At 48.8% G+C, this 26,040-nt stretch overlaps 1 protein-coding gene across 46 annotated transcripts in view; it reads left to right on the forward strand.

The window, feature by feature from the left end:
* Positions 1–26,040, forward strand: part of SORBS1 (sorbin and SH3 domain containing 1) — a 227,134-nt gene that overhangs the window by 99,894 nt on the left and 101,200 nt on the right. For 36 of the 46 annotated variants that reach the window (XM_059169350.1, XM_059169351.1, XM_059169358.1 and 33 more), the window contains exons 3-6: positions 8,110–8,164; positions 14,120–14,188; positions 16,860–16,955; positions 18,979–19,107. In XM_059169350.1, the coding sequence (XP_059025333.1) occupies positions 8,155–8,164; positions 14,120–14,188; positions 16,860–16,955; positions 18,979–19,107 (304 nt within the window). In that variant the 5' untranslated portion in view covers positions 8,110–8,154. The remainder of the gene's footprint in view (positions 1–8,109; positions 8,165–14,119; positions 14,189–16,859; positions 16,956–18,978; positions 19,108–26,040) is intronic. The other 10 variants (XM_059169355.1, XM_059169395.1, XM_059169370.1 and 7 more) reach the window with 1 other exon arrangement.

Consider the following 26,040-nt stretch of genomic DNA (forward strand, 5'->3'; position numbering starts at 1 on the left):
ACACTCTGCTGTCCTCACTTACCCTTATAAGAAGTGTCTTCCCATGTTGTGTGGTCTACGTGGCTGTTATTTTTCTAACTGTTCAATAGTCCACTCGGGTGTGTGTGACCATGTAATTAATGGGTCCCCTGTCCCTGAACACCAGAGTGTGTTCAGGTTTTCACTATTATTAATAAAACCACGAGAAACATCTCTGTATAGCTTTGTTGTCATTTGGGGTTCTTTCTTTGGGCTAGATTCCCCAAAGCACAAAGAGATTGAGGTGTATAGCTCTTGATGTGTTATGCTTAAAACAGGGATGACGGTTCACCGACCAGGTAGGAAAATGTCGATGCCTTGGCTTTTGTCCACACTGAGCGTTAGTGTTCTTAAATTTGTGGACTAATTAAGAAGTGGAAAAAATAGTCATTATTTGCGTCTTCTTTTTTTTTTTTAATCAAGCTAAGTGAACATTTTCTCATGGGTTTGTTTGCAGTTTTCATCAGGGAATTATTTCTTCATGCCTTCTTAATTTTTTTCATGGCAGTAAGTATGAGCATACTGTAAGATCGGGATATTAACCCTCTCTATTATGTATGCTACAAACCATGCATTTTAATACATAGATAATGTAACATATGATTACAAATCATCATCCAAATTCTCTTATCTGAAGCTCAAATAATACTGCATTTATAAGACTTGAAACTATTTGGGGGCTGTATTTTGCTTATTGGCAATTGGCAGAATCAACTTCGTATGTTTATTTAAAAGTTTCATTTAAGTATAAAAGGTAAAAACACAATTGCAGGCGTATTGGTAATGAGCTGTCCGGCTCTGGGTCTGATCTGTCTCTGGCAAGGGTCTGGGATGACAGTGTGATGACTTTAATGGGAGCTTGGACATCAGATTTCTGAATTCTGTGTTTGGAAATTGGTTTTATTAAAATGAGTTCCTTATCCGCATGACCTCTAGTGGGGATTAGAAACAAAACTAAACCCAGATAAAAGCCCGTAATTTTTGCTGGACCTGCATCTGGCAACTTGGGTTGGCGTGAACGGTTGGGGAGGTGAGGGAAAGGTTATCAGTGGGAAGAAACTGTGGGATGAAGGACTGGGAAAGGGGAACTCTTGTTCAGAGTGCAGCAGGAATGATGGTCTGGTACCGTGAGGTTTAGGGCTCGCTGAGTACATGGAGGAAGCAACATGAAAGGCTCACTGGGGCCTTATCTTACCTTACATGGCCTGCTGGTGTAGTCAGGAATCCGGACCTCAGTTTTTAGATCAGTGTTTCCCAAAGTGAGATATTGCGAAGTAAGCTGAGAAGTAGGTCACTGAACATTTGAAAATGTTAGCGTTCATTTCTTGATTCTCTGTCCCATGCAGAACTTACTCCTTTTCTTCCCGTGGTTCTGTAGCACATAGCTCCGATTGCTCGCAGAAGGGCTACCTATCGTATTGTATTTCAGTGGGACATGTCTGTCACCCTACAGCTCTGTGGTGGCCTCAAAGACCGCAGCTGTGTGACTCATGGTCTCCTCTGGGCGAAGCGCTGACCTGGGCACATAGCAGCAGCGAGAGAAATACTGTTGGGATGGTGTCACCAGGCCTGTATCTTAGTTACCATGATTCTTTCCTAGGAGTTTGGTGCCTTTTTTTCCTTTTGCCCTGTACTTCCCAGCCAGCCCCTCTGAGCTCACATAGGCTCTGTGGATTGTTTTCCCCATGGAATTGGGACCCCCAGGATGTCTTCCATGGCTCAAGTTACAGTGTGGCCTTCCATGGCTATCTGGGGGGTTCTGAGCCTTCTCTAGCCATGGTCATGGTCTAGGAGTGAGGTAGTAGGATATAGTGTGAGTGTGAGGTTGGGGGCCCAGAGGCGGCTGAGGCTCATGACTCCTGAATAAGAAAGAATTGACTAGACCAAACAGATTGTCAGGTGCGGGGTGAGGGGAGTGACAAATGGGGGAGGAGAAGGCAGAGCACCCTGACTGGCGTGTGCGAGCGTCAGTGATTCACTCCACCATTAATTGGCACTTGCCAGGCACCATCCCAGACACTGGGACACAGAGATGAACAAGACCCGGTCTGGCCAGAGGGTGCTTACTGTCTACTGGGCTCAGTGCACGAGGCCTGATTGGAGGGACAGAGACAGACTGGAAGGCAAGGTGGGGGTGAGATGAGTATCAGACTCAACCATCTCTTGTCGTGTTTATTGGGACTTGGTGTTCACTGAGTAATAGGATGATATTGGAAGCTCCTAAAAGGGGAAGTGGCACTGGCCAGTCTGTGCGTTGGCTGTGGAGGACTGATTCTGGATCCTTTGCCAAGATGCCCAAAGCTGCAGGTGACCTGAGGAGGAAGAAGAGGGAAAGGGGCCTTAGTAGAAGGAGTAAAAAGCAAGACAAAGGGAAACTTTTTCTGAATCTAAGTTTTTGCACTTCAGTAAGGGTGTGGATTGGATTGCTGGTTTATGAGCCTTTTTTTTTTCTTGGTAGCCGCATAACCCAATCATCGAAGGAAAACTCAAGAAATATAAATGAATGAAATCAAAAGCACAGCTGTCCGGGTTGAAGTGGAAAGTGGAGAATGGGTGGGTGGATTGCCAGCTCTGTGGCATGAGGGGGCTCGTGGAACATCCTTCCAAAACAGGCAGAAAGCCAAGGAAATGGGCTACGTAACCTACATGGATCCTTCTGGCTCTTGTATTCCTGATAAAATCCCCAAGGAAGTGAGCTTGAAGATAGAAAGGAATGAGGACCCAGTGTGGGATCCTCAAGGTCTTTAAACTCCAAGAAGAACTATGGGAGCCTTGATCCACAAAGACGATCATCCTGGCCTGATGTGAACCAACTCATAGTGACACTTTAGAAACCAGGACCAAAAAGTGTGTGGGGGAGGAAGAAGGAGTTAAGTGTTTTAAATTCAGTGGAAAAGGTCAGTGAGGCCCTGACCAGTGCAGAAGCCAGTGTTGGATTTGGCCGTGTCTGCACTGGAAATCTTTCTGAAGGCCATTTCAGATAATTGGTTAGAGCGGAAACCAGTTGGAGAGACTCCAGGAGGCATTGAGAGGATGTGGGGGATGGCCTTTCCAATGTGTTTTCCTCTGGCTCCCTCTCCAGAAGCATCGGTCTTTTCACAAAAACCTTGTGCTTGTTGTGTTTTGACCCCACCCCCACCCCCGCTATGTCATGGGATTCCACACCTAAGTTAATGTCACGGTTAAGTTGATCCTGTCTTCCTCCCTTGAAAGGGCAGTGCCCCAGCTCAGTGTGTACCCTTTCTGGCTTTGTGGAGAACCTTCTGCAACCTCTTCAACAAGGTGGAGAGTGCATTTCGAGAGAAATGACCATTAATAGAGATTGAGAAGAGGATGAGCTATTGAAAAATTGGAGAAATTTGACTTTGCCGTGTGGGTCAGCAAAGTATAAAAAGCAATAAGGCCAAGCATTTATTCTGGGCCTTTGTGAGCGGTCACTGTTCTTTTCAAGCCATTGGAAGGAAGTAGCTGCAAATATATCAAATCAAGTCCCAGACTGGATTTCAAAGCCAGAGTATAACCAGGGTTTGGTTGGAATGGGAAGCTAGCTTGTTTTTAGACAGCTATGTTGGATTTAAGGAGGGTCCTGGTTGTCTTGAAGAGAAGACTCCAAAATTAGGTTCTGAAGCCTAAATAGAGATAAGAACATTGTTCATGACTGAGCACCCACTGAGTGCATGGTCCTGAGGATGACACAGTGTCTCTCCTATGGAAACTTAAAATTGTGTGTGTGTGTGTGTGTGTGTACACGCCCTTAGTATATATGTGGGGAGAAACAATGGAAGCCAAACACCATAGGGCATAGGAGAAGCTGGACCACTTTTGTGAAAGGTCAGTCTGAGTCTCCTTCTTTTCCAAGAATCTTTGCTGGACCTTGAGTTCATTTTTACAGACAAACTTAATTCTTCCCTTGTCCTATCCTGCATCCCTGAACTATCCATATAAGGAAGGACCTTCTTTCCTTCCCTAGTAAACAACCCATATTTAGTTATTGGATCCGATTTTGCGCTGGAAGCATGAATATAACTTTTGCTTTTTAGTAATTATTCACTCTGTGTCATCAAGACTTATCTCAGAATTATAGGGTCGTGGAATTAGGGAGGGACCACGCAGAACCATTAATTATCCAGATGCATTCTTAAGAAGTTTGGCTACTTTACATTTTGTTCTTCTGGCGGAATGTCTGTGTTGATGCTGTGGCCCTTTACCCAAGTACGGTAGGTCTGACTGCCCAGGTTTGACCCTCGCTGGCCCACCCAAGCGGTGACTCTGAGGAGGTCCTGTGATTTACTGGGGGATAGCGGTGCACTTGGAACTGTATGGTTCTGCCACTAGATGGCGCTGTTTATCTTTTTGGCTTTTACCCAAAGGTGCTTGCCGCCTCTGGAGGCGACTTGTGGGAGAAATTCCAAAGATATGGCATCATGTTCTCAACCAAATCAAACCCTTTACAGCTTAGTTTTTAAGTAAATATTAAGTGTCCTGGGGTTTTATGTAAAATAAACTCTCACATTCTACATGTGATTTTAATAGCTTGCATTATCTCTGAATAAACCGCAGGGACTAGATGATAACTTTCAAGGCTTACAGCATGCGGTCAGACTCTCTTTGTGCAGTTTCCTAATCCCAGCCTCGCCACCCTGACTCTGAGCTCTTGAGGTTGTAGAGAGAAAACCCTTTCCTGAGCCCCCTTGCGATTCAGATCTGGATGGCCTCACTTCAGGAGAGAGGAATGAAGATTCTTCTCTTGGAATGAAACATCTGGGACTCCTTCCTCCCCCCACCTGGTGCTGGTCAAGATTCTTGGGTTGCAAATGACTGGAAACTGCCTCTTGGGAACTCAAATGGAAATGGGGTTTATTGGTAAAAGCTTGGGTCGTTCCGAATTTGTGGGAGGTTGGAGGATTGCCCTCCGAACAGAGGCAGGAAATCAAGGGGCCTGAGTTAGGTGGAATGAGCTGAAATCGGGTCCCGCGGGAGTTGGGATAGGCTGTACCTCCACTGGTGAGGACTGGACACCGGACTCCCTCCTTGGCACAGCCACCATTGCCGCTCTTGCTGGAGATCTTATTTTATTCTAAATCGTCCCCTCCTCCTTTGTGTTACCTGCTGCTGATTCAGTCACCAAATGAGAGCATGCCACAGAACCCATGACCCAGAAAGTCTGTGTCCAGAGCGGTGCTCGCTCACCGGCGTGGGGTGGGTGTCACTCGTTATTGTCATGCTAGTCCTTTATTAAAAGAGTGTCCTAGCACTCTGGGTCCAGCCTCCTTCCATCTTACAATCCAGCCACTAACTGGTTAACACCTGGCATGGGGGGCCTCCCAGAGAGTGCTGCAGCTGACCTCTACTGTGGCTGCTGGGCACTTGTGGCCAAGTGGTGGTATGTGGGATGCTCTCCCCAACCGGATGCACATTAGATCACTTTGCAAGCAAGAGTGGGGCTGACACTTAGAAATTACTAGTGTCTACATTGAAAAATACTACATGCACAAAGGGCTACCCAAGTATGATGGTGATATTCATCATGTGTGAGTTGAGGCATCTTTTTTGTTTGGTTCGTAGGACATTTCCATTCATCTCTTTCCTAGCCTAAGAATGCGTTTGGGCTATGTACTTATTTTTAAAATGAAGATGAATTAAACGGAACTGTCCAGAGGGAAGTTGTAAATGAATTATGGAGGGTTAATGCAATAAAATATTATATAGCCATTAAAATAATGGATATGATGACTGGGTAAAAATCCAGAAAGATGTGCATGAAATCTTTAATTTAAAAAGTAAAACACAAAGCTGGCCAGACATTTACGTTTGCAACTATATGTAAATGCTACTTCCGCAGATAGAGATTAGAAAGAATTGTAAAGAAAGAAAATTCACGTTTTATTAAGATAGATTCATGGTTGAATCAAAAGCCCTTTTTTAATCAGTTTAAAGTTGAAGAAAACCTTAATGAAACTATTAAAATTATTTTTAAAAATAAAAATGTTTGGATGCTATCATAACAGCCCTTTTGGTCCTGGAGCCAAATTGGGGTGCCCTAAAACCAGGATTGGAAGCTATGAGGGCATACAGAATACAGCAGATTGTGTTCCTTCACTGAAAGAACAAATGTTTCCACGGGTCAGGGGCTGTTGAAGGTCACGGGTAGTCTCAGGTGTATTTGATGGAGACAAGCTACTGCTGATTTGGGCAGCAGAGGACTTGGAATGATTTCCTTCTTGCCCGTAGCATTCTACTCTGTTCCAAGGACAGTGAGCAAGGCAGCCACCCATGGAGGAAGCCAGTGCCTGGCTTCAGTGTGTTGAAAAGGAAACTAACGCATGTCTCCTTATGTAGACCCTCAGACCATACCTGGGCCTTCTTTTTTTTTTTTTTTTTTAAAGATTTTATTTATTTAATTGACAGAGATCACAAGTAGGCAGAGAGGCAGGCAGAGAGAGAGGGGGAAGTAGGCTCCCCGCTGAGCAGAGAACCTGATGTGGGGCTCGATCCCAGGACTCTGAGTTCATGACCTGAGCTGAAGGCAGAGGCTTAACCCACTGAGCCACCCAGGTGCCCCAATACCTGGGCCTTCTTATGGCATAATTCATGAACTAGGGAGTTGATTTCCTCTCCCTTATTGCTTCTCACATTTTATTTTATTTTATTTTATTTTATTTCCCACATTTTTGAGTGCAGAGAAACCAGCTGGAGATCTTGTTAAAATGCAGATTCAGATTCAGTCCCCATAGGTTGAGTCTAAGTTTCTGCTCTCTTAGTAAGCACGCAGATGATGCCAGCGTTGCTGGTCTCTGGACCACACTTTAAATAGCAAGGTTCTACATATCCTGAAATCTTATTTTTCAGATTGTCTTTCCAGTATGTTCACTTAGGCCTTTCTATTTAAAATATTGCAAGACCAGTGTTTTGGAAACTACAGAATATTGTGGAGAGAAATGAAAGACCTACGTAAGGGGACAGAGGGTCTAGTCTCTGAAATTAGAAAATCCAATATTGGTAAAATGTTAATTTCCCTCCAGATTGATGTATAGATTCAACACGATCCCAGTCAAAAGTCCAGCACGCTTTTTGTTTCGTTTTTGGTAGAAGTGGGTAGGGTTCTCAACTTTGTGAGAATGCAAAGGATCTAGAAGAGCCAAAAATGATTTTTGAATAAGAACAAAGTTGGGAGACTCACACTACCTGATTTCGAGACTTAGTCTAAAACTGGAGTAATCAAGACAGTGAGTTGAATGGGTTCAAGTCAGAACCCATGGAGCAGAATAAAGTCCAGAAGCAGACCCCACACAACGGCCAACTGATAGATGGTGGTGTGCTAAGTGAGAGAAGTCAGGTGTGAGAACGTACAGACACCGTGCTGCCAGGGGTAACATTCTAGGGGCAGGGTTAGACTCTGGTGAGAGAAAGCAGATCAGTGGTTCCTGCAGACTTGGGATGAGACCATACTAAATGAGGGGGTGGTCTTTGTGAATCAAGAGAGTGGCTTCCTCCCTCACCCCCTCAGGCCAGTAGGATGCAGAACCTGATGGCCTGGGCCTTCGAGTCTGACTGTCTGGGTCCCTATACCAAGCTGTGCCTGCCTCTGTACCTTGGTCTGCTTATCCATGTAAACTAATACAGTGTCAGTGCTTTACTCTGTAGGGCCATTGGGAGGATCAAATGAATGTATTTAAAGCATCTAGAACATTTCCATTTGTATAATTATATGTATATAAACTTATTATCCTCTGATAATCATTTTGTGTTGTGATTTTTACCTCTTTCTCTTACAGTTTGGTTCTCTCTTGCCTTTACCCTCTCCTTGACCTATGTGGACTCATGGAACTTAAGGTTTTTAATAGAATCTTAGAAGTGGAAGAGATCTTGCTTAGTATCTAAACCAAGTACAGGTGTCAAAATTGAGGCCAAGGAGGTTGAGTGCTGTGCCCAAAGTCAGGGTCATGTTTATAGGCAGCCAACCAAGAAGTAGGAGCCTGGGCAGGTGACTCCTGGTTATGTGTGGTGTCTGCATTTTTCATGCACATGGTGGGGGGACTTCCTGCGAAGCTGCCATTCATCAGCTGTGTTGTGTTGTCTGTTTTCCTGCAGAGCATTTCGGAGCCCCAGTAGCAGAAGACTTGTCCTGTTACCACCATGAGCTCTGGTAAGCCATTTAAGCTATTTAAGCCATGTCTTTCTCTTCTGGACCAATCTACAAGACTGGGTAGTTTACCCAGATTTCCCACTGTTTCTTAAGGCCCCAGTTGCATTTCATTTTTTATTTTTTAAGACCTGGGCAAGCAAGCGCCAAAGCCCTGTTGTAAGTTGTCATTGCTACTATTGCCTTCATTATGAATGATTTAATGAGTGCCTACTATGTGTTAAGCACTAAGCTTAACATGCACCATATCCTAATCTTTATAATATCTCTCCTTTTCTCTTTTTAAACAACTTTATCGAGGGACGCCTGGGTGGCTCAGTTGGTTGGGCAGCTGCCTTTGGCTCGGGTCATGATCCCAGCGTCCTGGGATCGAGTCCCACATCGGGCTCCTTGCTCCGCAGGGAGCCTGCTTCTCCCTCTGACTCTGCCTTCCACTCTGTCTGCCTGTGCTTGCTCTCACTCTCTCTCTGTCTCTTACAAATAAATAAATAAAATCTTAATAAAAAAAAAAAAAAAAAAAAAAAAAAAAAAAAAAAGAAAAAATAAACAACTTTATCGAGATAGAAATGACATACCTTGAACTGCAGATATTTTCAGTATCCTGGGTGATAAATGTTGACATATGTGTACACACACCTCAGTGGCGTTGTTTAATCCTGGTGAAGGCTGCAGAAGGAAACAAATTGACCGTAATTGCCCCAGGGTGCGAGCTAATCTAACACTCCTTCCATCGATGCTGGATGAGCTTTTGTTCATACTATGCCTTTGGTAGTAAAAAATCAAGATAGAAAGAAATGACCAGTTTTGCGTATTTTTAGTTTAGAGCTGGGGTAGAAAGCGTGGGCTAACGAGGTCAGAGAAGTGAATAGATCCCTACTCATTATGCAGCCAAGAGCTGTCAGTTGTCCAGCCCAGAATTCAAGGCAGAGAAGTTTCCTTCTGGAGATTAAGGCCCACCTTGGCTCTGTGTGTGCCCTGGAGCCTCCCGAGGCCTGCAGGCTGTGGGGTATGGGACAGGCGACCAAGTAGCAGCTCATTCAGGGATCTCGTAATTCTGTATTATGTTTGGAGTATCATTAGAGATCTCTGCAGATTAAAAACAATCCTTTCCATGTACAACATACAGTGTCCTCTTAGCCAAATCCTAAATTGTGCAGGACAGTATGTGCTTAGGACTGAGGCGGGCTCCAGGTGGAACAGCACAGGGCCTCAAGTTGGCTTCCTCCCAGACCAGCTGTGTGGCCTCTGGCCTGCAGGGGCTCCTCCTCTGTGAAACAGCATGAAAATACCGGCTCACTGGGACTCTTTGAGAACAAGTGACAATGTACCTCCCATGGGCAATGCCCAACGTGTGGCCAGTGTTCCGTCCCAGGTTATCAGCTCATGTCTCCTCCTTGCAAGGAGAGGGACTTGGCTTGTTTTGAGCCCTTTTGCTGCCTGTGAAGAAGAAATACACCTTTTCCCCCCTCCAAGTAGACTTAGGTACTGCCAGGAGCTCCTGCTTTGTAATTCATTTTTTCTTTTTGTTTGCTTGGCTTTTTGGTTTTGTGGTCATTTAAAACGGGCTGGAAAGTACCTTTTTTTTTCCTTTTCTTTTTCCTTTTTTTTTTTTTTTTTTAAATTTAAAACCTTTGCCCTGCAGCTAAAGTTTCTGGGTCTTCTACCAGGATGAGCCTAAGCAGGCATTGTGGCTCCTGGCATAAGTGCAGGAGGAAGACGGGAGGGCGTGGCAGGAGGGTAGGGTGTGGCCAGGCCTGCAGGACTTCTCCCAGGTTCACTCTCAGGCGGGGTGCTAGGAGGGCATTTTATAGAAAGAGTCCAAAAAAGGGCGCCTGGGTGGCTCAGTGGGTTAAGCCGCTGCCTTCGGCTCAGGTCATGATCGAGTCCCGCATTGGGCCCTCTGCTCAGCAGGGAGCCTGCTTCCCTCTCTCTCTCTGTCTGCCTCTCAGTCTACTTGTGATTTCTCTCTGTCAAATAAATAAATAAATAAAATCTTTAAAAAAAAAAAAAAAAAGTCCAAAAAATCCAGACCCTCTGACCTGATAATCCCACTCTTGGGAATTCCCCTCTTAATTCAGAGGAAACAAAAACATCACCTACATGAAAGTGGGGAATGAGTAGTTCATTATGTGTATTTACTTGGTAGAATATTGTGCTACTATTAAAAGTGATCATTAGGAAGAAAGCAGCTATGTAGAAAACATTTGTGTTAACCTTTGGAGGAATGAGAAGTATGAAAATGATGCTTTATTTATTTATTTATGTAATTTTTTAAATTGTGCTAGTCACCATACAGTACATCACTAGTTTTTATGTAGTGTTCCATGATTCATTGTTTGTGTATAATACCCAGTGCTCCATGCGATCTGTGCTGCTTAATACCCATCACTGGGCTCACCCATCCCCCCCACACCCCCTTCCCCTCTAAAACCCTCCATCCATGGGCTCTTAGTGGTTCATTTCCCCCTCTGATTCGCCTGCTCTTTATTTTCCCCTTCCTTCTCCTAATGTCCTCCATGCTATTCCTTATGTTCCACAAGTAAGTGAAACCATGGATCTTTCTCTGTGTGACTTATTTCACTCAGCATAATCTCCTCCAGTCCCATCCATGTTGATGCAAATGGTGGGTATTCATCCTTTCTGATGGCTGAGTAATACTCCATTATTATTATGGACCAATCTTCTTCCATTCATCTGTTGAAGGGCATCTTGGCTCCTTCCACAGTTTGGCTATTGTGGACATTGCTGCTATGAACATTGGGGTGCATGTGCCCCTTTTCACTACATCTGTATCTTTGGGGTAAATACCCACACTTCTCCAAAGAAGACATACAAATGGCTAACAGACACATGAAAAAGTGCTCATCATCATTAGCCATCGGGGAAATCAAATCAAAACCACATTGAGATACCACCTTACATCAGTTAGAATGGCAAAAATGAACAAGGCAGTTGGAGAGGTTGTGGAGAAAGGGGAGCCCTCCTACACGGTTGGTGGGAATGCAAGTTGGTGCAGCCACTTTGGAAAACAGTGTGAAGGTTCCTTAGAAAGTTAAAAATAGAGCTACCCTATGACCCTGCAATTGCACTGCTGGGTATTTACCCCAAAGATCCTGAGCATTCATTTTATTCCAAGTTTGGACTGGACTGCCAGTCACCAGGGAAGGGGCTTTGGTTTGTTCTTTCACTGCATTCTTCTGGCAGACCCGCAAAGGGGAGCATGGTTTACCTCATCCTGTTCTGTACATGGGGCATCTGAGGCTCGGAGAGGAGGAGGATTTGCCTGGCATAACCAGCCGGTGTGTGGTAGAGCTGAGGCAAAGCCAGGCTGCACCAGCACACTGGGCTGCAGAGGTCGGAATCGGAGGTGCTGGCACAATTTTGCAAATTTTCATCAAGTTTTGCTGTGTTTGATGAAAAGAAAGCAAGGAAAGGACAGGAAGTGCATGGGGCTGGGCCTGGTAGCAGCTGAGAGGCTGCCCCAGTGCTGGCGTTGGGGGGGCCCAAAGCAAGGCCTGCAGTTCCAGAGAGGAGATCGTGAAGAAGAACTCCAGCAGGTGCAGGGAGAAGAGAGAGTGACAAAAAGAGCAGATGGGGTGATGGAACCTGTGATATTTCTTTTCCTTGGATTTCTGGCCAACACCCTCCTTCCATCCATCCCAAGAATGTAGGTGCGAGGGAGATATTGACATCTGGGAGAATTAGCCTTCATCTGGAGGTAGATGGGGCAGCAAGCAGGACAGAACCTATGGGGCCAGTGTCGGGAGGTCCGGGATGCTGGTCGGGAGGGGTAGTGGCCCTGCTCGTGTCTGGATCCAGGAGTATCCGGGTGGGCCTGGCAATGTGGGCCATGTCAGAGAGGCTGACAGGAGAGCCTAGGTGGGTAACCTAGTCTCAGCCAGAGGATCTCCTGGGATTTGGGATGGGGCTTCAGCCCCAGCATTTGGGGAGATCATATATAAGCTCTTTCATAAAGAAGGTATTTAGTTTGTATTTATTTTTAAATTTTATATATATATATATATATATATATATATATATATATATATATAAATATATATATATGTGTGTATGTATGTATTTATTTATTTTTAAAGGGTTTTTTAATTAATTTTTTTGACGGAGAGAGACACAGCAAGAGAGGGAACAGAAGCAGGGGGAGTGGGAGAGGGAGAAAGAGCCTTCCCACCGAGCAGGGAGCCCATCATGGGGCTTGATCCAGGACCCCGGGGATCATGACCCAAGCCGAAGGCAGACACTCAACGAGTGATCCACCCAGGCGTCCCGCAATTTTTTATTTAAAAAATAAAAAAAATCCTTGTTCTTGTTGGAGACGAGAGGATGCCCTGGGAGATGGAGCAGACCAGAATTCAGACCCCAGCATAGTGATCTTAGGCAGGCCTGGCATCCTCTCTACGCTGCAAATTTCTTACCTGTGAAATAGGAGTTTCTGTCTCACAGCTCCAGGGGACTGAGTCTGAAGGATAAAAATGAGATGCTACTTACGGAATGTTAGCATGGATCCTCAGATCCAGGCAAATAGATGTTTGAGAAACCATAGGTGTGGTGATTGTATTTGTGGCTTGGTTGGCTCTTGGCTGGTGGGGGTGGGGATGGGGGTGGGGTTACTCCAAGCCACATAGGAGGGGCGAGTCTGCTCCCTGTGCCTTCAGCTGCGCAGACTCAGGAAGGTCTCCGTTGACCTAGAGAAGGTGACATTCCCGGGAAGCAAGGCGCAAGGAGGCGCAGGATTTCCCCCAACGTAAGAAAAGGGGAGGAGGCATTCCAGGCGTGGGTCTTGCAGGAACCAAGCCTGAAGGTCTGGAAGTATCTGACAAGCTCCGGGGTTGTGAGGAGATGGGTTTGGCAGGCAGGGGAGGAGGGAAATGCAGCAGGAAAAGGCTGTAGGACCAACGGTTACGAGAACCCAGAATCCCATATAAATTGCCCAGACTTTGTCCTTGAGGTAGCTGCGGGCCCCGGGGGACTTGTTTGTTTGCTTGTTTTTAATTATCAGGAAGATCAGTTCATTTAAATATAGCCAGATATGTGAAGATATAAGTCATCCAACTTACTAAAAAATTGTATTCCAAACAATCATTTGTACATTTTGGAGAACTCGGAATACATTTTTCCTCATAGAAATGATATGCATGATTGAATTCCCAACTAAACCCCAATATTTTTGTTCTCAAAATAGAGGTAAAATACCATCTACTTATAGTAGAGTTGTTGTAGAAGGTCCTATTGCGTTGTTCTGTTTCATTGTCCTGAGTCCTGCACCCAGGGGCTTTGTAACCCAGGGAGGGCCATGGTTGGATCCGGAGCTAGAAAGTGCTGTCTGGAGGCCAACTGACTGGGGGTGGAGAAGGGACAGAACAGAGGCAGGGGGCCTGGTGGGGGAAGCCAGGTCATCTCTGGGACAGTAACCGAAGAGCCTCAGTGGAGGCAGTGTGGGTGGGGGGGACGAGGTGCAGTGTCCAGAGACATTTCGGGGGACAGAGAGCATGCCCCTGATGATGGGGGGTGTGGGTGGGGTGAAGGAGGGTGTCAGAGAGCCTGAGGTCTCTGTCCTCTGACAGCTCCCACTCTGGACGCTTGGGGATGCACCTGAGCCGGCCTTCCAGGGAGTAGCTAAGCCTTTGTCATTCAGGAGATGCCATTCTGAGGGAATGATGCAGATTTTTAAAAAATGTCAGCAATGAAGCCATAGCAAGGAGGCAGGAGAATTTACATCACCTACCACATACTTCCCATCCCCAAACAGCTTTTGCGTTCTCTCCTGGTTCAGGCCACATAGCATTCTCAGAATTCTTCCATGGTGCCCAAGGGGGCCCTCTCCAGGCCTGAGAAAGCCAGCCTGTCCCCAGCATGCCACACACACACACACACACACAGGACTCAATAAATGTTGGGGAGAGATGATCACAAGCCGTGTGCTCTATGTCTCTCTTTCAGAATGTGACGTTGGTGCTTCTAAAGCTGTGGTCAACGGGCTGGCGCCAGGCAGCAATGGGCAGGACAAAGGTAAGCACTTGCTGGCTATTATGAAGCAGTTCTACACGGCACGGAGTGTGTGGGGCCTGGGCCGCTCCCAGTACGAGCAGTGACTGGCTGCACTGGGCTGTGAACCGGAGACCTGTCTCTCATGCCAACCTTGAGAGTGGGAGCACTTTCCTGCCTCTCATGGGTCCGAGGCCACTCTTTCCCACTGTGAGGTCACATGGTAAAACATGTCCCTCATTCACAGGATGTGGATAACAACAGGTCAAGTACACCAAGTGAGGACTTTGCCTGGTACAAATGGCCTTTATCATCCTGGAGTCTCCCTTACCTGACATTTTATCTTCAGTGGCTGTAAATAGTGACCTGATCCCAGCCTTGACCCAGAGGCAAGAACCTCTGATTGCTGAAATCAGTTACTTCTGTGGCATTAGTTTCATGTGTGTCCTCGGTTTTCAGTTTTTAAAAATTTTAGGACAAAAGATTTAAGTGGGAAGTGAGTGACGGGTAAGATGACCATTGAGGCCCCATGTGCCTTGTGCTCTCTCCTCTCAACACGGCTGCCCAAGTAGCCAGGGCTCCCATGTCACTTCTGCAGGGCAGCCGGGGCCGAGTGATGAGGTACGGGCTCGTGTCCCGGTTCTGCTCACGGATGGACCTCTTTGTGCATGTGCGTTTGTTTGTTGTCTTTGTGCATGTGCGTCCCCTTAGCTAGAAAATGAGGAAATGAGATGTTCTGCGATGTTTTATTCCTGCTTCAGATGTCGGGTTTTACTGATTCCATCCTTGCTCGTGCTTCTAAATTTTATGGTCTCAAAGAGGGGGGCAAAGGTCCTGTTATTTGGCCTTTGTAACTTCCATCTGGTTCAGCCAAGTATTCCTCTTGAGACAGGGCCAAGTGTGAAGTCGGGGGCGGGGGCAGCTGGGAAGGGAAGGTGCGGAGCCCAGCAGGAGCTGGGGGATGGGGGCCCAGGTAGTTTCGGGGTCGGTTCCTCTGTGGCAGGAGGTGTCCAGCTGCTCCTGTGTGCCCCTTGCCCCCTTGCTTCCCTTCCCGACCCCCCTTCTCCACTCCTAGTATGGGACGCGTCCTCAAGGACTTGGGCGATCTTGGCCAAGTTACACTGAGGGGGTGTTAGAGGGCAGTGCGGCCGTCAGCCCCAGCTCTGTGGCTGACGTCCTCCCCGGAGCAGACTTCAGGGCTGTGGGAGAGGGTGGCAGGTGGGCGTGGCATCTACTCTCCACTCAGTAAGACGCAGCCCTCATAGGGAAAGGAGGCAGCACATGTCACCTGAAGGTCATCGTTGTGGCCTCGGGAAGTCACTGAGCCACAGGCCAGGACAGTTGAGCTCCAGCCTCTTCCCCGAGGAGCTGGATGACTCTGAGTAGCACCAACTCTCTTGCTTCTTCCTCTGAGAGAGGTAGCAGGAGTCTCCCACCAGCCAGTCTCCCACGTGGTCATAAGGAGCAGACGGTGGGCTGGCCATGCAAGCGGGTCTGTATCTCCGTATGCGCAGCACACTTGTTACTGCCTACTTAGTTACCAGTGGCCATGTGCTGTGTGACTGCCTTACGAGGCAGCAGCGTGAGGGACTGGAAGGTGAGCGCTCTGTGGCTGAGGGGACTGCCTCCCCTCCTGTCCCCTGACTGGCTCGCCAGCGTGATACTGACGCACTAGTGATGGTCTTGCTTCCCCAGCAACTTTTATCCCCCAGTTATTACATAGATATGGGGCCAGAAGATGTCTGAGTGGGCTCCGTGGGGTGACCCTGGCACCCTAGGGCCTGAACTCCATCTCTGCTTGCTCCCACTGGAGAGGCGGGGGGAGGGGAGGCTCCCCCGCACGTGGTCCGAAGGGGAGTTTGGGGATGTGCCACCTCTGAGGCTCCGGGATCTGGGGGTGGGGGGGGCGGGCTGGGGAAGACTTCAGAGGGAGAAGCCGGGGAGCCCAGCACATGAGGACAGCTGCCCCGGCCACGTCCTGGGCTGTTCTGCTAGCTCTCCGATGGCCTGCCTGGGGGTCAGCATCCTGGGCTGTGGATGTGGGTGCTGCCCGGAGTCTTGAGTGTGCGCTGGACACCTGGCAGCCTCCTGTCCAGGACAGCCTGGGTTTAAGCAAGACCCTCTGCTGCCCAACTGATGGAGGTTCTGATTTGTTCAGGGACAGGGGCCCATGGTGGTCAGAACAGGCACAGGAAGGATCCCAAAAGTTGTGACGGCAGGGAGGCAGCTCACCAGCATGTTCCCTTTCCTCCTGCACTCATCAGGGGCCCAAGAAGGAGCTCTCCTCCTCACAGCCCTGCCTCCAGCACAGACACCCCGGCATTCTCCCAGGGGCCCCTCGGACCCCAAGTGCTCTCCCCTTCTGCTGTGTGCTAGGACATTGGCGTGTCTGGAAACCTCTTTGTCTGGAGCCTTGGCATGTTCCTGGTGTGGCAGGAGGTGCAGACAAGCACTGACCAACTGTGTATAGGGGACGGGGGGGGGGGGGGGCGGCGGCGGGGGAGGGGCTCTGCCATCTTGGCGGGGACTCCAGAGAGAGAAGGCAGGCTGTTTGAGAAGACCACATCTACTGCTCTTCCCATTGTTCTTCTCGTGTGGGCGACTTCCTCCTGTTGTCCCTGCCCAGTTCCTCAGCTGCCTGAGTGTTTCCCAAATGTCCTTTCTGGATGCACCATTTACCCTTTTGTGTTTTCAGCAACTGCCGACCCTTTACGTGCGCGCTCTGTTTCCGCTGTTAAAATAATTCCCGTGAAGACAGTGAAAAGCTCTTCAGGCCTGGTATTCCCTCCAGGTATCTCTCCTTGGGTTGGTTTCTTTTTTCTTTTTTTAATTATTAGCAGATCCTGCATGGTTTTCCTTCCTTTCCTTCTAACAAAGACTTGGAGACTTAACTCTTGCATGTTTAGGGGCTCTTCCCTCTCACGTCCTTAGCTGGTTTCCTTTCTTATTGTGCGCGCGTGCGCGCGCGCGCGTGTGTGTGTGTGTGTGTGTGTGTGTGTGTGTTTCTCCTGGGAGCTAGTAAGTCTGGAGAAGTACTGGCAAATGCCTTGTTCATCCTCTCTTTAGGAGAAGGGTCAGTCCAGAGGCACAGGGCTCTGGTACATGGGGTACGTGATACGTGGAGGTGCACGTAGTACCTGGCTTTCCCTGGGGGCTTTCAGCTCCCAGTACTTTATTTAAAACTTCAGTCTCTCTGAGAATTAATGTGCCTACACAGGGAGCCTGTGAGTTGGGCTGAACTTGAAGCAGGTGCTTTAGATGCCAATCCTAGATGCTCTGCTGTGCTCCCCAGCCCCCGAGTTCACCTGCAGCCCCTTTCTGCCATTGCTCTCTGACCAAGGGTGCTGGTCAGGTGCCGGCTTGGACACATGGCTTCCTTCTGTGTGGAATGGTACAAGTGAGGCCCCGGCGGTACTTTGCCCCAGTGGCATGCTCTGGCCTTGGGACAATCTGGCTGGGCCTCCAGGAGCCTGGGACAGGCTGGATCTGTCATTTTGCAGCTTCTCCCTTCTGAAAGGACCGTGAATCCGTTTTCCCAGTGCTTTTGTGATATCGGTCACTTGTCCTCTTGGTAGGGTTGGACAAGTCACATGCCCATCAAGTCACCGGCTGCCCTGCCGTACGTTGTCTTGTGCTTTGCATTCGATGGGAAGAGGTGCTGATGGGGCAGATGTGTTCTCCTCTGTAACACCAGTGGTCCTTCCGTGCAAGTTGCTGGAGAGGCTGCTCGACTGGAAAGGAGGAGAGAGGAGCCATACCTCTCGCTGTCTTGGTGTGGGAATGGGGAGGAGGGGACGTCTGCCTCCATCCTGCCCATCGCCCGCCTGAAGTCTTACCTCGTAATCCCAGTCTTGACAATTCTAGGTCAGAGATCCAGGCTGTGCTCTGAGCAATTTGAAAAACTGTACTGTGGCATTCAGTTCAGCTGAGCTGAATGGAAGGAAACCTGTGCCTTCTAGAACTGTGCGATCTACGTCAGTTTCTTGACTCCTCATCCCTGGTTTTTCTAGAGGAAGAGCGTCCAGATCTCTGTTTTGAAGTCCTTCTCAATGGAATTCAGAAAGATGCCCCTGAGGGTGCTCATAGGCCATTGTGAACTGTAGGAAAGATCGGGGCCCAGAGAAGACTCAGTGGGGGGCACAGTGAACACTGTTCACTGAAGGATTGGGTGTTCTTGTCATTTTCTTTGGTGTGAATTTTCTTCATTAAGTTTGGAATGTGAGGCTCTCACCCATGATCTTTCGCTCTAGGCAGCATATCCCATCGGCATTTTAAGGGTCTTGCCTTGTGGTTAGAAGATTTTCTTTTCCTTTTTCCACTGGAGAACTGCAGGGAGGGTGATTCTTCCTCAGAACAACTTGATTCTTCCCCGGAACAACTGATGTTTCCAGCTTGCTCTTTCATAAGAAGGATGGTCTGGAAGCTTGAGAAATCTCTCATCAACTCTTTCTTGAATTGCTCCTTACTAATTGGTCAGAAGTCTACTCACCAACCTAAGCCTCGTCTAATGAAAGGAATTAACCTGCTTTGATTTTGAAATGTGTTCAGCTGATCATTATAACTTACACAGAACTCATTGTTGCCTCCATACTCCCTGAACCTCATGATGCGTGGGAAACCTCCGGAAATGGGATTCGTCTCTCTCCTCCACCCACAAATTAATTATCATTGACCATCACATTGACCATAAGACTTCGTGTGGCTGTAAGCAGGTTCATCTCATTCCCTGGCTGTCATGAGTTGCTAACTGACTGTTGCTTTAATCCTGCAAGAGCCATGGATTGAGGTTTCTCTTTTGCATCTTTCCTTTTCAGACATGGATCCTACAAAAATCTGCACGGGGAAGGGAGCGGTGACTCTCCGGGCCTCGTCTTCCTACAGGGAAATCCCGAGCAGTGGCCCCACAAGCCCTCAGGAAACCCCGCAGCATGAGAGCAAGCCAGGTATGTGACCCCGGTGCCTAGGGGAGGGTTTCAGAGTCCCTTTGGGAGGGAGAGAGGCCGTCGTGCTTCTGCTCGGGAGGGCGTGCATTCACCAGCTGTCTCCGAGTCTCCCACAGGTCCCTGGAGCAGTCAGCAGCTTGTTCCGTCTGGGCTGTGCCCTGAGCTAACACGTGCTCACTTGTTTCAGGCAGGGGCGAGGCAGTGGGCCCCACTTGGTTAGCTGGTGACCAGGGAGATGAGGAGAAACCTCATCACAGAGCCCGGTGGCCCTGCAGACCACATTCTTGAGGGCAGAGGCTGCATGGGAGGGGAGTGGTGAGATGGGCTAGAGGTTAGGTTTCTCAGAGACCATCCCCAGATGGCTGTAAGTGGCCAAGCAGAGCTGGGGCGGTGGAGGCAGGGAGAAACCAGGGGAGCTTGAGAAATGCAGGTGCCTGACTGACCTGGCTCCCAGAAAGAGGGGAGGGGCAGGGCTCAGGCCTGGGAAGGCCACCTGGCAGCTGAAGCAGCAGGATCAGAAGAGCCATCCCAAGGCCACTGCACCCTGGGAGCACCGGGAGCCCGATGAAGAAGCCCATCTGCAGCCCATCTCCCATCTGGTTCCACCGTTCGGGGTGTCCACCGCTCCTGGGGCGTTGAGACCTGGGACTTTGGAACCCGGTAGATCTATGTTCATATCTGTGGCCGTGCAGCTGTGGACAGGACATTCTCTGTCCCGGCCCTAGTGGTGTCCTCTCGAGAAAGGGCTTGATAGTTGCACCCGCCGCATAGCATTACTGTGAGCGTGGAGTGAGTGAAGGTGTTGCACCTGCCTAGCAGCATGGAATGAGCCGTTAGAGGTCAGTCGCTATTAGTAGGTTATGACTGTGATTACTGTGACCTCTCTAGAGAGGGTTTTCCAGAGCTCCCCAAGTGTTCTGGGAGTTGAGAAACACTGAGGTTTCCCAGGGACAGCTAGCTGAGGGTGGGGCAGCCCTGCCCTCCCCCCCCCATCCACTCCACAGGGCGCTGATTCTCACACCTGAGCTGCATCAGAATCACCTGGAGTGAAAGGCCAGGATGCTGGGCCCCAGGCTGGGGCTTTAGGATTTATGGTTATTCCCATTGACAGGTCTGAAGTAGAGTCTGAGGGTCTGTATTTCTGACAAATTCCTGGTCATGCTGAGATGCTGCAGGTCCAGGGATCACATCTGAGAGCTATTGCTAGAGGGAAGGGGACTTTCCTTTTCATCTTAAAGGAAATGGAAGAAGAAAAGGAGTGAGGGTGAAGACCCTCTTCCTTGGGACTGAAGATAAAAGGAAGTGAGGCACGCAGACTCCTGGGTGCAGTGGGGAGCACCCCCCCCCCCCCACATTGTGATGAGATGGAAATCTGAAGGAAGGGGCCGGTCAGTGGCCAGGCATCTTGGAAACTGACTTCCTATCCCAGCTGCCTAGAACTAGTGCCAAGGCAGATGCCTGAGGACAAAGCCAGGCTAGGGTTTGAGCACGAGCCTCATTCTGGTAAGGTTGTGCCTTGTGGAGAGCTGCTTTCTCCCTGGTCTCAGGGAAGGCATAAGTGGCCTCCAGCACTATAGGCTGAAAGTCGCTTCTTGGCCCTACGTTCCTCAACCCATACCGGCCTTTGCCCCCCTGCAGTCTGCCACTCTAGCCTCCTGGAAAGGTGAGGCCGCGGAGTGAAAGCATAATGCATTTCTTCCTAAGGCTAGCTTCATCCAGCCTCTCCTGGCCTACCTGAGAAGATCCAGCTCCCAAGGATGTTTGGGGAAGAGAGAATCCTCAGGGATAATTGAAAGAAAAAGACCGTACCTACAGCCCATGGCTCAATAAAATGACCTTAATCAAGTGCAGGGCCCTTCCGCTGGGGGAATTAGCCAGGCGAGTGGGAGGAGGGGTCCTGGAGCTCCCCCTCCTGGTTGTGGGGTGGCATTAACACACAGCGCTGACTGTCCCCTTCCCTGGCAATCTGTGGGCTTGGATTTACAGGACCTTATGGTGATTTGAGCACTTTTAGGAAACTCTCTCTTCTCCAAATAATTCTACATCTTATAAATTCTGACAGCTAATTTGTGTGAGGGAATATCTTGTGGTAAAATGCGAATACACTGAAGAATTAAGGGAGAGCTATTGGTCATCCATACCTCTACAGTAAATCGATCTTAGATTATTTTCCTCCTGGTAAGTGGAGATCATTGACTCCCAAGTCGGCAAACATTCATTTAGCATCATCTGTGTGCAGGGCACTGAGTAGTCCGTGGGAACTGTGGTGAGAAATAGCGAGAAGGGAAGGAAAAGCAGCACAATTCTGGGTGCTTCAGATGAGGACAGAAGTCTGTTTACTGTAAGAGAAGAGTCAGGTGTGGGCTGCTAGTCCACTGTCGTGCTTTCCAAGGTAAAGTATGAAGGACCTGGGCAAGATGGTATTGAGTTCCAACATGCTCTGGGACCTTGGGAACTTTGGGAATTAACCTGACACAAACAGAATCCCATTCACCAAGGACAGATTCAAGATTACATCCCAGGGCGGTTTGGGTGAAAGGCACAAGCTGGGTTTGGGTAGAGGGAAGAGTACCAAAGAGGCTAGAATGAGTTAATGCTGCAGTTAACTTGAAGAAGGATGGGGCTCTAGAGATGGGACCTTCCAGCTGGAGGTCCTGTCCTCTTACCGTACTGCTCACTGACCAGCGTCCTGCTGGCGCCTAACTGTCTGTGTCCGCGTGGTTCCCAGCCCTCTTCTATCCCTCTCGGCTCCCTGCACCTGAGCCTCTGGATGGCAACTTGCTTCCTCACCCTGCCCCCCACCCCCACCCCGCCCCAGTCTCCAGTTTTGTCCCAGAGCCTGGGAGTCCATGTGCCTCGACAGGCAGCCACGGTCCAGCCCAGACCCGGAGCCCAAATATGAGGCAGCAGGTGTCTCCTCCGTGCTTCCTCCTCCCAGACAGCTGATGTCAGGTAGCATCCAGCTCTCTCCCTATCACTGGGGCCAGCGTCTGTCCCTGAGCTGCCCTGTCTGCCTCCTCAATGTCTCACTCCCTGGCTTCACTGCCACCTTCCCTCCCTGCAGGCCCACAGGTTGCTGAGCAGTTGCCCAGACTGGAAGCTCCAGGCTTATATTACTGCCCAGCACCTTCTTTGCTTACGTGACCCCTTGACACCCCCATTTCAGACGCGTCTCCTGTTCCTTGTCCTTGCTCCACCTCCCTCGTCCTGTGAGACACGGTCTAGTTTCGCAGTGACACAGCCCTCTGTCAAGGCTCAGCTTCGCCACTTACCATCTTTGTGATGTGGGCGACTCGTTCAACCTCGGCGAGCGTCAGTTTCCTCATCTGTGACATGGAAGGACCTTGGTAGAGGTGCTGGGGTCCAGTGAGCTCCTTCACCCCAAGATTTCAGCACCCGGCCGGGCACACTGCAGGTGTTCTTTGATGGCAGCTCCGATGGCAGTTGTGCACGTCCGGAGGCCTGGGAAAGCCTTCCCGTAATTTCAGCTAGAGGCCGTGAGCGCAGTGGGAACGAGGAATGGGGGCCAGGGTGGACGTGCGTTTGGAAGAGCGAAGGGGCAGGACCCCGTGTGGTGTGTGTGAGGAGCACGGAGAGGTGGGACTCCCTGCTGCCTCCCCTGTGTGACCAGGAGAGTAGCTGTGGTGCTCGTGGAGACAGTGGCTTATGAAGAGAGAGAAAGGGATGTTGAATTCCATTGTTTGCCACACTGAGTTTTGGGGCAAGGGCAGGACTTCTAGGAGGAAGTTTTTAACAGACATTTGGAAATTTGGAGTTCGGGGTGTGGATTTGGGAGCCACGTGCATCCAGATGAATGCTCGGAGGATGGAGGTCCTTTCTGAGGTGGAGTGAGATCGAGCCTGTGGACGAGCCCTTGGACTTGCCTGGTTCAAATCCACCCTCCAGACTCCGGCCCTCAAGTGGTAGCTTAACTCTGGATCCCCAGCCACGGCTTCCTGACCAGCCTCCTAAACTCTGAATGTGGACCTTGGTTTTTGGATCAGAAGCATCTGGAAAGAACTGCAGTAATCTTACTGCTGACTCCCATTACCTTATCCCTGCTTCTTGATATCATTTGCCTGGCCAGGTGTGGGTATTAGCTCTTTTGGCTCAGGGTGACATGTCTCCAGGTCAGGTGTTAGTTACTCTGGAAGAGACAGGGAACCCAGTGCACTGCTGGGTGTGACATGGAGCTTCCTGTCTAGTATAGCCCGAAGACCATCAATCCCTGTGTTCTGACCCACAAGCCAAAATCCAGTTCACCCCTTCCATTTGTGTTAATTCTGTGCAGTTTGCTTCAGTCCTTCCTGCCTGGTCCTTGACCACATTGTTAGCTTTGGAACTGTACCAGCACATTTTCTCTGGTTTGACTCTCAGGTTTGCACTCTAGAAATGGCAGTAGCAAAAACTTATCATGAGAAAATTGACATGGGACCAGTTAAAGACTCTCTCTACCCCCAGTAACTCAGAATCCTCCTTACGAATGCCTGTGCAAGAATGACTGCCAAAGTAAGAAGTTGGAAGGAAAAGTCTCCATAAGAGAACACCCTCATTTTTTTTTTAAGATTTTTTTTTTTTTTTTTTTTTTTTAATGAGGGAGGGAAGGGCAGAAGGAGAGGATGAGAGAGAATCCCAAGCAGATTCCTTGCTGAATGTGGAGCCCAACATGGGGCCCAGTCTCACAGCGCTGAGGTCATGACCTGAGCTGAAATCAAGAGTCACATGCTTAACTAATTGAGCCACCCAGGAGACCTGAGGATACCCTCACGTCCCTTTTTTTGTTTCTCATTTCATATTTTATTGGACTGATGTGCATTTCACCATTTCTGAGACATAAAGCTAACATAGGACTAAGAATGTAGAATGGGAAAGGGTGGGAAGCCATCCACAAATTTGGCCAAACTAGAAACGTACATAAACTTTTGGGTTGGAATCAAGGGAAAAACCTTTTCGGAGCTGAAGGAAGGTCTTTGGTTTCTATCAAGAGTCTCTTAAGGGCTCTGTTAGCACAAGGGTCGGCTTATGGATAACTCCCAAATTCTACAAAACCCCATTAGGCAGGAGAAATGGGCAGGACAGAAGGACTTGGGTTGTGGGGGCAGCTGGTCTGTGGGAGGGACGGCTGGGCTGGCAGCCATAGCTTGGGCCCAGGACTTGGAGTTAGGAGGCTGGAAGTCTAGAGGCAGAGGCAGAGGTTAATGCCTTCACCCGAAGCCCAGGCTTCCCAGTCGGTCTCTAGGTTGCAGATGCTCCCCTCAGACAAGGAACACCCTCACTTCTGACACCAAATACTAGGTGAGGGGATTCTCAAAACTACCCTTGGGTTTCGTGATTTGCTAGGACTCCCAGAACTCACTGAAAGCTATTATTCTCATGGTTGTGGTTTATTACAGGGAGAGGATATAGATTAGTATCAGCCAAGAGAAGAAGCCCAGCGTGGGCTCTAGGGAAGAACCAAGCATGGGGCCTTGTATTGACCTCTCTAGGGAGTCAGGATGCATTAGTTCCCAGCACTGAGGTATGACAGTATGTTCCAAGTATTGTCAGAATTTTTATCCATTGCTCCCATAGTTGATCCTCACTCTCCAGTCCATTAGGAGGCTGAGGTCTTGATGGCTCAGAGCCTACCCCCACCCCAAATCACGTTATTGATCTGGCACAAAGACCGCATTGGGATGACATTCCAATGGTTTAGAGATTAACTACCAGAAGTCAGAAAGCAAAGTCAGACCTCTTTTGGGGCAAGGTTGTTCTTTATCACACAACTGGAATAAAAGAAATAAACACAAATGAGATTTGGGACACTATTAGGCCCACCTTGAACACTTTCTCTAATTCTTGGATACTCTGCTGGACCATGTGGAATCTGACCCAGTTGTCCTGAGATCCCAAAAAGGACTGATCAGCAGCACAACTTTAAAGTTGACCAAAATGAAATTAGCACAGAATGAGATAAAAGAACATATCAGGAGGCTGTGGCCACAGGCCACAAAAGGTTATTTGTAAAGAAGAGATAGAGGAAAAGATAAAAGAAATTATACTTGTCCTGGAAAGGCTGAGTCTCTTCAGGGCTGCAAAACCTATCTAGAATCCAACTTTCCTGGGCCTTCCTCCCCTTCCAGGAGCGCTGAGGTAACGCTTTGTGAAAGAAGCATTTTTGACAGCCTCCTCAACCAAGAGTTAATAATTGATGATTATGTATATCAGGTCTCACCTACTGCACTCAGGTCCAAATGGCTGTGAGCCGCTGCGCACCTCGAAGGTTCAGAAGACGAGGTAATAGGATGATGATGTTGGGAATTCAGGCCTCCTTTGGTAAAGAAGAGAGGAATGCCCAGAGAGGTCCTGGGAACTGCCTTTTCTGGGGCAGGGAGAGGGGAACAGTTTTAATGACTTGGAATAAGACGAAAAAGAGGGTTGATCCCAAGGATGCTATGTTCTCAAAGCTATTTATCGAATAGCAGCTGTCAACAGCTCTGACTTATTTCTCTGTGTGGGGAGCCTTTTCTTCTTTATGCTTTGGAGTCCAAGTTGACTAAAGCACTTGCTTCACGCCACATATTCCCATTTGGTCCTCATGACTCAGAAGAAGCAGACAAGCCCTCCTTTCCTAAGCAAGACTGTCCTTCGCTGCAGGACGTGCAGTTAGCAGGGACTTGGACTGGGCTGTCTGATGCCAGAATGGCAGTCTCTTCACAACCAGTGCTGTGGAGGGACAGACATCTGTTTCTCGGCGCCACCAGAATAGACGCAAACCAACCAAAACCCAAAGAGCACGCAAAACAATGTGCCGCCACATCCACGTAGAATGCCTGTGTTCCTCACGAGGTAACCCCTCTCTCCGAACCATTGAGGTTCAGTGTGTGTGTCGATCTAACACATTGGATGGAATGACTTGGTAGAGGTGGACAAGAGAGAACTTAGAAAGGAAGA

The sequence above is a fragment of the Mustela lutreola genome, chromosome 4 (assembly GCF_030435805.1).
Source record: "Mustela lutreola isolate mMusLut2 chromosome 4, mMusLut2.pri, whole genome shotgun sequence".
NCBI classification, from domain to species: Eukaryota; Metazoa; Chordata; class Mammalia; order Carnivora; family Mustelidae; genus Mustela; species Mustela lutreola.